We start from the raw sequence: 13,676 nt of genomic DNA, 5'->3' as shown, positions 1-13,676 counted from the left end.
TTTTGGATAGCAGCCATTCTGCCTGTTGTGAAATGGTACCTCATTGTGGTTTTGATTTGCATTTCTCTGATTATGAGTGATGTTGAGCATCTTTTCATGTGTTTGTTAGCCATCTTTATGTCTTCTTTGGAGAAATGTCTGTTTAGTTCTTAGGCCCATTTTTTGATTGGGTCGTTTATTTTCTGGAATTGAGCTGCAGGAGCTGCTTGTATATTTTGGAGATTAATTCTTTGTCAGTTGTTTCATTTGCTATTATTTTCTCCCATTCTGAAGGTTGTCTTTTCACCTTGTTTATAGTTTCCTTTGCTGTGCAGAAGCTTTTAATTTTATTTAGGTCCCATTTGTTTATTTTTGCTTTTATTTCCAATATTCTGGGAGGTGGGTCATGGAGGATCCTGCTGTGATTTATGTCAGAGAGTGTTTTGCCTATGTTCTCCTCTAGGAGTTTTATAATTTCTGGTCTTACATTTAGATCTTTAATCCATTTTGAGTTTATTTTTGTGTATGGTGTTAGGGAGTGTTCTAGTTTCATTCTTTTACAAGTGGTTGACCAGTTTTCCCAGGACCACTTGTTGAAGAGACTGTCTTTTCTCCATTTTATATTCTTGCCTCCTTTGTCAAAGATAAAGTGTCCATAGGTGCGGTGGCTTTATCTCTGGGCTTTCAGTTTTGTTCCATTGATCTATATTTCTGTCTTCATGCCAGTACCATACTGTCTTGATGACTGTGGCTTTGTAGTAGAGCCTGAAGTCCAGCAGGTTGATTCCCCCAGTTCCATTCTTCCTCCTCAAGATTGCTTTGGCTATTCGAGGTTTTTTGTATTTCCATACAAATTGTGAGATTATTTGTTCTAGCTCTGTGAAAAATATCTTTGGTAGCTTGATAGGGATTGCATTGAATGTATAAATTACTTTGGGTAGTATACTCATTTTCACAATATTTATTCTTCCAATCCATGAACACGGTATATTTCTCCATCTATTAGTGTCCTCTTTGATTACTTTCACCAGTGTTTTATAGTTTTCTATGTACAAGTCTTTTGTTTCCTTAGGTAGATAAATTCCTAAGTATTTCTTTTCGTTGCAACAGTGAATGGAATAGTTTCCTTAATTTCTCTATTTTCTCATTATTAGTGTATAGGAATGCATGGGATTTCTGTGTGTTGATTTTATATCCTGCAACTTTACTGTATTCATTGATTAGCTCTAGTAGTTTTCTGGTAGAGTCTTTAGGGTTTTCTGTGTAGAGGATCATGTCATCAGCGAATAGTGGAAGTTTTACTTCTTCTTTTCCAATTTGGATTCCTTTTATGTCTTTTTCTGCTCTGATTGCTGTAGCCAAAACTTCCAGAACTATGTTGAATAATACTGGTGAGAGTGGGCACCCTTGTCTTGTTCCTGACTTTAGGGGAAATGCTTTCATTTTTTCACCATTGAGGATAATGTTTGCTGTGGGTTTGTCATATATAGCTTTTATTATGTTGAGGTATGTTCCTTCTATTCCAACCTTCTGGAGGGTTTTTATCATAAATGGATGTTGTATTTTGTCAAAGGCTTTCTCTGCATCTATTGAGATAATTATATGATTTTTATTTTTCAGTTTGTTAATGTGGTGTATTACATTGATTGATTTGCAGATATTGAAGAATCCTTGCATTCCTGGGATAAAGCCCACTCGGTCATGTTGTATGATCTTCTTAATGTGTTGTTGGATTCTGATTGCTAGAATTTTGTTAAGGATTTTTGCATCTATGTTCATCAGTGATATTGGCCTGTAGTTTTCTTTTTTTGTGGGATCTTTACTAGGTTTTGGGATTAGGGTGATGGTGGCCTCATAGAATGAGTTTGGAAGTTTCTCTTCCTCTGCAATTTTCTGGAAGAGTTGAGCAGAATAGGTGTTAGCTCTTTTCTAAATTTTTGGTAGAATTCAGCTGTGAAGCCATCTGGACCTGGGCTTTTGTTTGCTGGAAGATTTCTGATTACTTTCTCTATTTCCATGCTTGTGATGTGTCTGTTCAGATTTTCTATTTCTTCCTGGTTCAGTTTTGGAAAGTTGTACTTTTCTAGGAATTTGTCCATTTCTTCCAGGTTATTCATTTTATTGCCATATAATTGCTGATAATATTCTCTAATAATCCTTTATATTTCTGTGTTATCAGTTGTGATCTCTCCATTTTCATTTCTAATTTTATTGATTTGGTTCTTCTCCCTTTGTTTCTTGATGAGTCTGGCTAGTGGTTCGTCAATTTTATTTACCTTCTCAAAGAATCAGCTTTTGGCTTTGTTGATTTTTTCTATGGTCTCTTTTGTTTCTTTTGCATTTATCTCTGCCCTAATTTTTAAGATTTCTTTCCTTCTACTGACCCTGGGGTTCTTCATTTCTTCCTTTTCTAGTTTCTTTAGGTGTAGAGTTAGGTTATTTAGTTGACTTTTTTCTTGTTTCTTGAGGTGTGCCTGTATTGCTATGAACCTTCACCTTAGCACTGCTTTTACAGTGTCCCAGAGGTTTTGGGTTGTCATGTTTTCATTTTCATTCATTTCTATGCATATTTTGATTTCTCTTTTGATTTCTTCTATGATTTGTTCGTTATTCAGCAGCGTGTTATTCAGCCTCCATATGTTGGCATTTTTAATAGTTTTTCTCCCATAATTGAGATCTAATCTTACTGCATTATGGTCAGAAAAGATGCTTGGAATGATTTCAGTTTTTTTGAATTTACCAAGGCTAGATTTATGGCCCAGGATATGATCTATCCTGGAGAAGGCAGAACCTGGAGAAGGCAGATGTGCACTTGAGAAAAAGGTGAAATTCATTGTTTTGGGGTGAAATGTCCTATAGATATCTATTAGGTCTAACTGGTCTATTGTATCATTTAATGTTTGTGTTTCCTTGTTAGTTTTCTGTTTAGTTGATCTATCCATAGGTGTGAGTGGGGTATTAAAGTTTCCCACTATTACTGTGTTGTTGTTAATTTCCCGTTTCATACTTGTTAGTAATTGTCTTACATATTGCGGTGCTCCTATGTTGGGTGCATAAATATTTATATGTATGTGAAATCTTAATAGTGTACAATGATAATCATAAAGCCTTAAAGTGAACTTCTTGCATATATATAATCTTTAAATATTATTTGCTGAGTTCTTTTTTCCTCCTATACCTATAAAAGGAGTCATTGAGAAATTGTGATTGTTTTTATGGTTGCCACTCTTAATATTCTGTTTTCCAGGAGCAGATCTGCTACATAAATCAAGATGTATTTAAGTTTAATTTTTTCCCAAATACATTATATATATATATATAGTTAAGTTTAAATGAGACCTGAATACATTTGGAACAGAAAGGGAAATCAGCATTTTTAGTAGTACTTTATTTAGCACTTTTACTGTGCATTTGTCGGTTGCCTATTAGAGAAAAGCATCTACCTTCTTGTAATGAAGTTTTTAATATTTTATCTGATAGCATCAAACCATCAGTGCCATTCTGCAAGATATAGAAGAAAAACAAGAAAATTTATTAGAGTTTGAAATAAGAACCCCTGAAGATGCAGGTAAATATGTACTCATACTTAAGTTTGATTATTTCAGTCATCCAAGGCATTGCTGCCTCATCTTCTTTAGGGGATGGGGTGGATATAGTATGATTCCATTTTTAAAAAGTTCAAGAACAGGCAGAACTAAACTTTTGATAGATTTCAAAATAGGAGTGCTGTGAGGTTGAAGGTGTCCTCCCCCAAAAAAATGTCCACATTATAAGCCCTGATGAATGATAAAGATGTGGTCCATATATATAGTAGAATATTATTCAGCCATCGAAAAGAATGAAATAATGTCATTTGCAGCAACATGCATGGACCTAGAGATTGTCATACTGAGTGAAGTAAATCAGAGAAAGACATGTATCATATATCACTTATATGTGGAATCTAAAAAAATGGTACAAATGAACTTATTTACAAAACAGAAATAGAGTCGTAGATGTAGACAATAAATGTATAGTTACCAAAGGAGAAGGGGTGTAGGAGGGATAAATTGGGAGATTGGGATTGACACATACATGCTACTATTTATAAGCTAGACAACCAATAAGAACCTACTGCATAGTACAGGGAACTCTGCTCAGTACTCTATAATGACCTATATGGGAAAAGAATCTAAAAAAAGTAGGTATTTGTATATGTATAACTGATTCACTTTGCTGTAAAACAGAAACTAATACAACATTGTAAATCAACTATGCTCTAATAAAAATTGATAAAAAAATCAAAATAGTAGTACTTCATCAGTCTTTTTTGTAGCAGGATATAACTGTTAATTAGTCTGTTAGCTTAATTTCATGTTGTGGTGATGGTGGTTTAGACACTAAGTTGTGTCTGACTCTTGCGACTCACCGGAAGCCAGGCTCCTCTGTCCTCTGTCCATGGGATTCTCCAGGCAAGAATACTGGAGTGGGTTGCCATTTCCTTCTTCAGGGAATCTTCCCAACCCAGGGATTGAACCCGGCTCTCCTGCATTCCAGGCAGGTTCTTTACCAACTTAGCTGTGAGGGAAGCCCTAATTCATGTTGTATACCTTTTAAAAAATTATTTCTTTTTAAACTATACCCATTCTACTTTTCATCCTGACCTAACACATGTTACAGGTTATATTCTGAGGAAAATAATACAAATTAATTTATATCCCCAAACAATATGTATAGTTCATATATTTTATTTAGTAGTTATAGTATCTTATACAACTAAGATGAATTTTACAAGAATATACTTTTTTAATTATAAAAGGTATATAGATATGCCTCAAAAACAATAATGAGGAAAAATATGCTAAAATCACCTACTGCTCTACTGTAATATTTTGGTGTTTAGTTTTTTTTCAAAGAGAATGCTTATGCAATTATACCTGAATAAAATTGTTAAAAAGCATAGATTGGATTGTGTTAGAAGTGCTGTGTTTTCTTTTTCTCATGGTCATCATTCTTAGTGGTTACATAGTATCCTGTTCAATAAATGTCCCATGATTTACTTAATTTTTCCTTTTTTGTTGAGCATGTAGATTTTTCCAATTTTTTGCTATTACACCACCATACATAGTTTTTTCTGGATTTAGGATTATCCTCTTAAGAAAAATTAACATAATTTAAATTATTGGATCAAAATATATAAACATTATAAAATCTATTGGTTAATATTGATAAGTTGATTTCCTAAAGTGTTATATAATAATTAGTACTTCCACCAACACGCATTTGTGTTTGCTTTTACGCTGCTGATAGTGTCAGTATTTTCATTTAAAGTAATTTTGCTGAAAAAATTTTTACTATTTTAATAAAAAATGTGTATATTATTTTCACTTATTGATTATTAATGGTACTTTTTCACTAATGTTATCTTCTATTTCATAAATTGACTGTTCCTGTTTGTTAAGAAATTGAAACCGTTTTAAATAATCAAGTTATTGACCCCTTTTCTTCGTAACTGCTACAAATACTTTTTTTTGTCTCTTAACGGTGTTTTTATTTAAACATATTCGGTTCAGTTCAGTTGCTCAGTCGTGTCCAACTCTTTGTGACCCCATGAATCACAGCACACCAGGCCTCCCTGTCCATCACCAACTGCCGGAGTTCACTCAAACTCATGTCCATTGAGTCGGTGATGCCATCCAGCCATCTTATTTTCTGTCCTGCTGCCAATCCCTCCCAGCATCAGAGTCTTTTCCAGTGAGTCAGCTCTTTGCATGAGGTGGCCAAATTACTGGAGTTTTCACCTTTAGCATCAGTCCTTCCAATGAATACCCAGGATTGATCTCCTTTAGAATGGACTGGTTGGATCTCCTTGCAGTCCAAGGGACTCTCAAGAGTCTTCTCCAGCACCACAGCTCAAAAGCATCAATTCTTCATCACTCAGCTTTCTTCACAGTCCAACTCTCACATCCATACATGACCACGGGAAAAACCATAGCCTTGACTAGACGGACCTTTGTTGACAAAGTAATATCTCTGCTTTTTAATATGCTATCTAGGTTGGTCATAACTTTCCTTCCAAGGAGTAAGCGTCTTTTAATTTCATGGCTGCAATCACCATCTGCAGTGATTTTGGAGCCCAAAAAATTAAAGTCTGAAACTGTTTCCACTTTTTCCCCATCTATTTCCCATGAAGTGATGGGACCAGATGCCATGATCTTTGTTTTCTGAATGTTGAGCTTCAAGCCAACCTTTTCACTCTCCTCTTTCACTTTCATCAAGAGGCTCTTTAGTTCCTCTTCACTTTCTGCCATAAGGGTAGTGTCATCTGCATATCTGAGGTTATTGATATTTCTCACAGAATCTTGATTCCAGCATGTGCTTCTTCCAGCCCAGTGTTCCTCATGATGTACCCTGCATATAAGTCAAATAAGCAGGGTGACAATATATAGCCTTGACGTATTCCTTTTCCTATTTGGAATCAGTCCATTGTTCCATGTCCAGTTCTAAATGTTGCTTCCTGACCTGCATATAGGTTTCTCAAGAGGCAGGTCAGGTGGTCTGGTATTCCCATCTCTTTCAGAATGTTCCACAGTTTATTGTGATCCACACAGTCAAAGGCTTTGGCATAGTCAATGAAGTAGAAATAGATGTGTTCCTGGAACTCTCTTGCTTTCTCCATGATCCAGCAGATGTTGGCAACTTGATCTCTGGTTCCTCTGCCTTTTCTAAAACCTGCTTGAACATCTGGAAGTTCATGGTTCACATATTGCTGAAGCCTGGCTTGGAGAATTTTGAGCATGACTTTACTAGCGTGTGGGATGAGTGCAATTGTGCGGTAGTTTGAGCATTCTTTGGCATTGCCTTTCTTTGGGACTGGAATGAAGACTGACCTTTTCCAGTCCTGTGGCCACTGCCGAGTTTTCCAAATTTGCTGGCATATTGAGTGCAGCACTTTCACAGCATCAATTACAGAATTTGAAATAGCTCAACTGGAATTCCATCACCTCCACTAGCTTTGTTCATAGTGATGCTTTCTAAGGCCCACTTGACTTCACATTCCAAGATGTCTGGCTCTAAGTGAGTGATCACACTATCATGATTATCTTGGTCGTGAAGATATTGTTGGTACAGTTCTTCTGTGTATTCTTGCCACCTCTTCTTAACATCTTCGGCTTCTGTTAGGTCCATACCATTTCTGTCCTTTATCGAGCCCATCTTTGCATGAAAGATGGTGTCTCTAATTTTCATGAAGAGATCTCTAGTCTTTCCTATTCTGTTGTTTTCCTCTATTTCTTTGCATTGATCGCTGAGAAAGGCTTTCTTATCTCTCCTTGCTATTCTTTGGAACTCTGCATTCAGATGCTTATATCTTTCCTTTTCTCCTTTGCTTTTCACTTCTCTCCTTTTCACAGCTATTTGTAAGGCCTCCCCAGACAGTCATTTTGCTATTTTGCATTTCTTTTCCATGGGGATGGCCTTGATCCCTGTCTCCTGTACAATGTCACAAACATTGTCCATAGTTCTTCAGGCACTCTATCTATCAGATCTATCCCTTAAATCTATTTCTCACTTCCAGTGTATAATCATAAGGGATTTGATTTAGGTCATATCTGAATGGTCTAGTGGTTTTCCCTACTTTCTTCAATTTAACTCTGAATTTGGCAATAAGGAGTTCATGATCTGAGCCACAGTCAGCTCCTGGCCTTGTTTTTGCTAACTATATAGAGCTTCTCCATCGTTGGCTACAAAGAATATAATCAGTCAGATTTCGGTGTTGACCATCTGGTGATGTCCATGTGTAGAGTCTTCTCTTGTGTTGTTGGAAGAGGGTGTTTGCTATGACCAGTGCGTTCTCTTGGCAAAACTCTATTAGCCTTTGCCCTTCTTCATTCTGTAGTCCAAGGCCAAATTTTCCTGTACTCCAGGTGTTTCTTGACTTCCTACTTTTGCATTCCAGTCCCCTATAATGAAAAGGACATCTTTTTTGGGTGTTAGTTCTAAAAGGTCTGTAGGTCTTCATAGAACAGTTCAACTTCGGCTTCTTCAGCGTTATTGGTTGGGGCATAGGCTTGGATTACCGTGATATTGAATGGTTTGCCTTGGAAACGAACAGAAATCATTCTGTCGTTTTTGAGATTGCATCCAAGTACTGCATTTTGGACTCTTTGTTGACCATGATGGCTACTCCATTTTTTCGAAGGGATTCCTGGCCACAGTAGTAGGTATAATGGTCATCTGAGTTAAATTCACCCATTCCAGTCCATTTTAGTTCACCGATTCCTAGAATGTCTATGTTCACTCTTGCCATCTCCTGTTTGACCACTTCCAATTTGCCTTGATTCATGGACCTAACATTCCAGGTTCCTATGCAATACTGCTCTTTACAGCATTGGACCTTGCTTCTATCACCAGTCACATCCATAACTGGGTGTTGTTTTTGCTTTGGCTCCATCCCTTCATTCTTTCTGGAGTTATTTCTCCACTGATCTCCAGTAGCATACTGGGCACCTACCGACCTGGGGAATTCCTCATTCAGTATCCGATCATTTTTCCTTTTCATACTATTCATGGGGTTCTCAAGGCAGGAATACTGAAGTTGTTTGCCATTCCCTTCTCCAGTGGACCACATTCTGTCAGGCCTCTCCACCATGACCCACCCGTCTTGGGTGGCCCCACGTGGCATGGCTTAGTTTCATTGAGTTAGACAAGGCTGTGGTCCGTGTGATCAGATTGACTAACGTATTAGTTCAGTTCAGTTCAGTTCAGTTGCTCAGTTGTGTCCGACTCTTTGCGACCCCATGAATCACAGCACGCCAGGCCTCCCTGTCCATCACTAACTCCCGGAGTTCAGTCAAACTCACCTCCATTGAGTCAGTGATGCCATCTAACTATCTCATTCTCTGTCGTCACCTTCTCCTCCCGCCCCCAATCCCTCCGAGCATCAGAGTCTTTTCCAGTGAGTCAACTCTTCGCATGAGGTGGCCAAAGTATTGGAGCTTCAGCTTCAGCATCAGTCCTTCCAATGAACACCCAGGACTGATCTCCTTTAGAAAGGACTGGTTGGATCTCCTTGTAGTCCAAGGGACTCTCCAGAGTCTTCTCCAACATCACAGTTCAAAAGCATCAATTCTTCGGCACTCAGCTTTCTTCACAGTCCAACTCGCACATCCATACATGACTATTGGAAAAACCATAGCCTAAAACATCTATTTCTGCTTCATTGACTATGCCAAAGCCTTTGACTGTGTGGATCACAGTAAACTGTGGAACATTATGAAAGAGATGGGAATCCCAGACCACCTGACCTGCCTCTTGAGAAACCTGTATGCAGGTCAGGAAGCAACAGTTAGAACTGGACATGGAACAACAGACTGGTTCCAAATAGGAAAAGGAGTGCGTCAAGGTTGTATATTGTCACCCTGCTCGTTTAACTTATATGTAGAGTACATCATGAGGAACGCTGGGTGGGACGAAGCACAAGCTGGAATGAAGATTGCCGGGAGAAATATCAGTAACCTCAGATATGCAGATGACACTACCCTTATGGCAGAAAGTGAAGAGGAACTCAAAAGCCTTTTGATGAAAGTGAAAGAGGATAGTGAAAAGGTTGGCTTGAAGCTCAGCATTCAGAAAACAAAGATCATGGCATCTGGTCCCATGGATGGGAAATAGATGAGGGAACAGTGGAAACAGTGTCAGACTTTATTTTTGGGGGCTCCAAAATCACTGCAGATGGTGATTGAAGCCATGAAATTAAAAGACGCTTACTCCTTGGAAGGAAAGTTATGACCAACCTAGATAGCATATTAAAAAGCAGAGACATTACTTTGTCAACCAAGGTCTGTCTAGTCAAGGCTGTGGTTTTTCCCGTGGTCATGTATGGATGTGAGAGTTGGACTGTAAAGAAAGCTGATCGCCGAAGAATTGATGCTTTTGAGCTGTGGTGCTGGAGAAGACTCTTGAGAGTCCCTTGGACTGCAAGGAGATCCAACCAGGCCATTCTAAAGGAGATCAATCCTGGGTGTTCCTTGGAAGGACTGATGCTAAAGGTGAAAACTCCAATAATTTGGCTACCTCATGCAAAGAGCTGACTCACTGGAAAAGACTCTGATGCTGGGCAGGATTAGGGGCGGGAGGAGACGGGGATGACAGAGAATGAGATGGCTGGATGGCATCACCGACTCGATGGACATGAGTTTGAGTGAACTCCGGGAGTTAATGATGGACAGGGAGGCCTGGCGTGCTGTGATTCATGGGGTCGCAAAGAGTCAGACATGACTGAGCGACTGAACTGAACTGAACTGAAGATTAGAAACTTTTCTCCCCTCCCCACCCCCAGGCTTTGTAATTAATTTTATTCTGTTGTAATCATGTTATCACTATGATTTTTCTAATCATGATCCCTTTTTTGAGTCTCTTTACCCGTTTAGGGAAGGAGAGGTAAGGCAGTAGAACACTAGAGTTCGTGGCTCATGATGAGATCCTGACTGCTGTTGGTCCCATTGTTTTTTAACAGTTGTTGAAAACTAAGGTTCATCAAAGCAAAATTTCTGAAGCTCTTCTGAAGCTTCTTCATAGCTCCTATGATGTGACAGGGCACGTTTCTTTCCTTGGCCCTTCTCAGTCTCCTCTCGCCTCTTTTCCTGGTCGTCTACCTTACACATACTGTCACCCTCAAGTATAAGTGCTCATCATGGGGACCACAGGTCGGTCTCCCTAGTGTCTTCATGATCCTGACGATCTTGAACCCACTATCAAAAGGAAGGATAATTAATTCCTAGCACAACAGCAGCTTTCTCTTTGCACTGCTGTGGAAGCTCCTTGTTCTTCTGAACTTCTCGATGTTCAAGATCAAAGGGCAAGTCAGATTATCAGTCCATTGTCACCTCAGAGAAAGTTGTTACACTCTTTAACAGTCCTTTGAGAAACTACCCCTTTAGGCTGAGGTAAAGAGAAGTGTTTTGAAAAGCAGAGAGATTGCTCTGCCAACAAAGGTCCATGTAGTCAAGACAGTGTTCTTCCCAGTGGTCATGTATGTTTGTGAGAGCTGGACCATAAAGAAGGCAGAATGCCTGAGAATTGATGCCTTCGGACTGTGGTGCTAAAGACTCCTGAGAGTCTCTTGGACAGCAAGGAGATCAAACCCATCACTTTTAAGGGAGATCAACCCTGAATATTCACTGGAAGGATTGATGCTGAAGCTGAAGCTCTGGTATTTTGCTCATGTGATGTGAACAGACAACTCATTGGAAAAGTCCCTGATCCTGGGAAAGATTGAGGGCAGAAGCAGAAGAGGGCATCAGAGGATGAGATGGCTGGACAGCATCACCAATGCAATGAACATGAACTTGGGCAAACTCCGGGAGATGGTGAGGGACAGGGCGGCCTGGCGTGCTGCAGTCCATGGGGTCCCAGAGTTGGACATGACTGGGCCACTGAACAACAGCGACAGAAGCGGAGAGATGGCCTCACCGCTCACGCTTGCTCCTCAGAGCAGAGAACCCCACCCCATTAAGCTTCAGCTCTCTAAAGAAATAGCTTTGCAAATTCACCACTTCCATATTCTGACGCCTTTTCATCTTTGATCTGGTTGAGGCATCCAAGAGTAATGAATTTTATTTTGTTTATTTCTTTGTGAATTTTTTATAGATGTTTTATATTTATTTTTATATCAAATATTTTTAGTGCCTCAGCTGAACTGAAGCAGAAAAAAATGTTCATGTTAAACATTTTATATGTTATTTTTCCTAAGCATCATAACTCTATAATTCATCTGAAATTTCTTTGCCACGTATGGTAGAAAGATAGACTAGGGCTTTCCCCTATATTACTACCCCTTTGCCTATTCTTATTTGTTGAATAATTCCTCTCATCTTCATTATTTTATAATGCCTTATTATCACATATTAAAATCTTATACATATTTGGGTAATTTCTATATTTTCTCAAAGATACCATTGATTAATTTTGTCTCTTTGATAAGTATATAGTATCAGGTTAGACATAAAATATCTTTATATCCATTTATAGAAACTTCAGTTACTATGATAATGTTTTTTACCTGTGGTTTAAAATTCAGTTAGAAAAGCCATACATGGCAGGGTATATAGATAATGTAAATGTCTTTTGTTAAAGTGTCAAATCTTCCCAACAAATTTATGTCTAAATTCTTAATTATCATTTAAGGAGATTAGGGAGATACAAACTACTCTGTGAACACTGACCCTGTACTTTTCAGATCATTTGTCTGACTCACAAAAGAAGGTTCTGGAGCATATTCCAACTATGAACTTTATGCCACTTTCCACCACTGATTTTCTCTAGTTAAATTATCTAGAAAAATACACCTTGGTCTAAAAAAAATTAAGAAAATAGAAACAAAGCCAAAAATGAAATGAATAGCAAGTAGCTTAAAAGAAATAATTTCCTATTTGGGAATCTGTTTTTGGACATAATTTACATGTAAATCCTGTGAATTTGTACAGGGGGAGGTCATGATGCCTTTACTTGGGAAGCAATGGAAGAAAGTAAGAAAATAAGTAATTATAAGAATAATTTTGTATAGATCTATGGCTTTCCTGGTAGCTCAGCTGGTAAAGAATCCAACTGCAATGCAGGAGACCCTGGTTTGATTCCTGGATTGGGAAGATCCTCTGAAGAAGGGATAGGCTACCCACTGCAGTATTCTTGGGCTTCCCTGGTGACTCAGCTGGTAAAGATCCATCTGCAATGGGGGAGACCTGGGTTCGATCCCTGGGTTGGGAAGATCTCCTGGAGAAGGGAACAGCTACCCACTTCAGTATTCTGGTCTAGAGAATTCCATGAACAGAGGAGCCTGGCAGGCTACAGTCCATGGGGTCGCAAAGAGTCAGACATGACTGAGTGACCTTCACTTCACTTCGTAAGTGACTTTAGATATCATATAGTGTTAAGTGTAAAGAACAAGAACTGATAGTGTGATTCTTATTTTTAAATACACATGATAAATAGTTATATATAGTATAAGTATATAGACTGTAGACATAAAATAAACATATTTTAAATACACACACACCTACCAAGGTATTAAAAGCAGTCTCTTTCATGGAGTGAAATATCAAGGAGAAGGAGTCGGTGAGTGGGAATACCCTGACTTCTCTTCTCTCTTTTTGTGTTCAAGTCATGCCCAACTCTTGACGACGCCATGGACTGCAGCACGCCAGGCTTCCCTGACCCTCAGAATCTCCCTGAGTTTGCCCAGGTTCATTTCCATTGAATTGATGATGCTATCCAAGCATCTTATCCTCTATCACCCTCTTCTCCTTCTGCCTTTGATCTTTCCGAGCATTCTTCTCTGTAAACATTCATATTATTTCACATTTTCCTTTGCATTGACAGTGTTTTCCTTTTGTATTTTAAAAAGTAAATAATTTTAACAGACAAAATTATCTTACTATTTATCTTCTTTTAGTACCCTCATTTCACAGAGAGGTCAATGATTTGTCCAGGATCACCAAGCCTAGTCAGCGGGATAACAGGGTTAGAACTCAGGTTTGCCTGCTCCTTCTTGGTGTGGTCTTACACATCTCAGGGTACTTCTCTAGAGTGACATAAGTCCATAAGCTTTGATATCTGGACCATTGATATGGTGGAAGAGGGTAGGAAAATAATGGCTTTTTTAATTAACAATAAGGCTGAGTCCTTTGTGACCAAATTTAACATTTGCAATCTCTCAGTTA

General features: G+C 38.5%; 1 protein-coding gene across 2 annotated transcripts in view; it reads left to right on the top strand.

Moving 5' to 3' along the window:
• Positions 1-13,676, top strand: part of ANKRD31 (ankyrin repeat domain 31) — a 153,937-nt gene that overhangs the window by 110,116 nt on the left and 30,145 nt on the right. For both annotated transcript variants that reach the window (XM_088840339.1, XM_088840340.1), the window contains exon 21: positions 3,460-3,547. In XM_088840339.1, the coding sequence (XP_088696465.1) occupies positions 3,460-3,547 (88 nt within the window). The remainder of the gene's footprint in view (positions 1-3,459; positions 3,548-13,676) is intronic.

The sequence above is a fragment of the Moschus berezovskii genome, chromosome 9, assembly GCF_049115385.1.
Source record: "Moschus berezovskii isolate FMDL1 chromosome 9, NW_MosBer_1.0, whole genome shotgun sequence".
In the NCBI taxonomy this organism is placed as follows: domain Eukaryota; kingdom Metazoa; phylum Chordata; class Mammalia; order Artiodactyla; family Moschidae; genus Moschus; species Moschus berezovskii.
The sequence above is the reverse complement of the archived record's forward strand: the minus strand, read 5'-3'. Positions and strand labels throughout refer to the sequence as shown.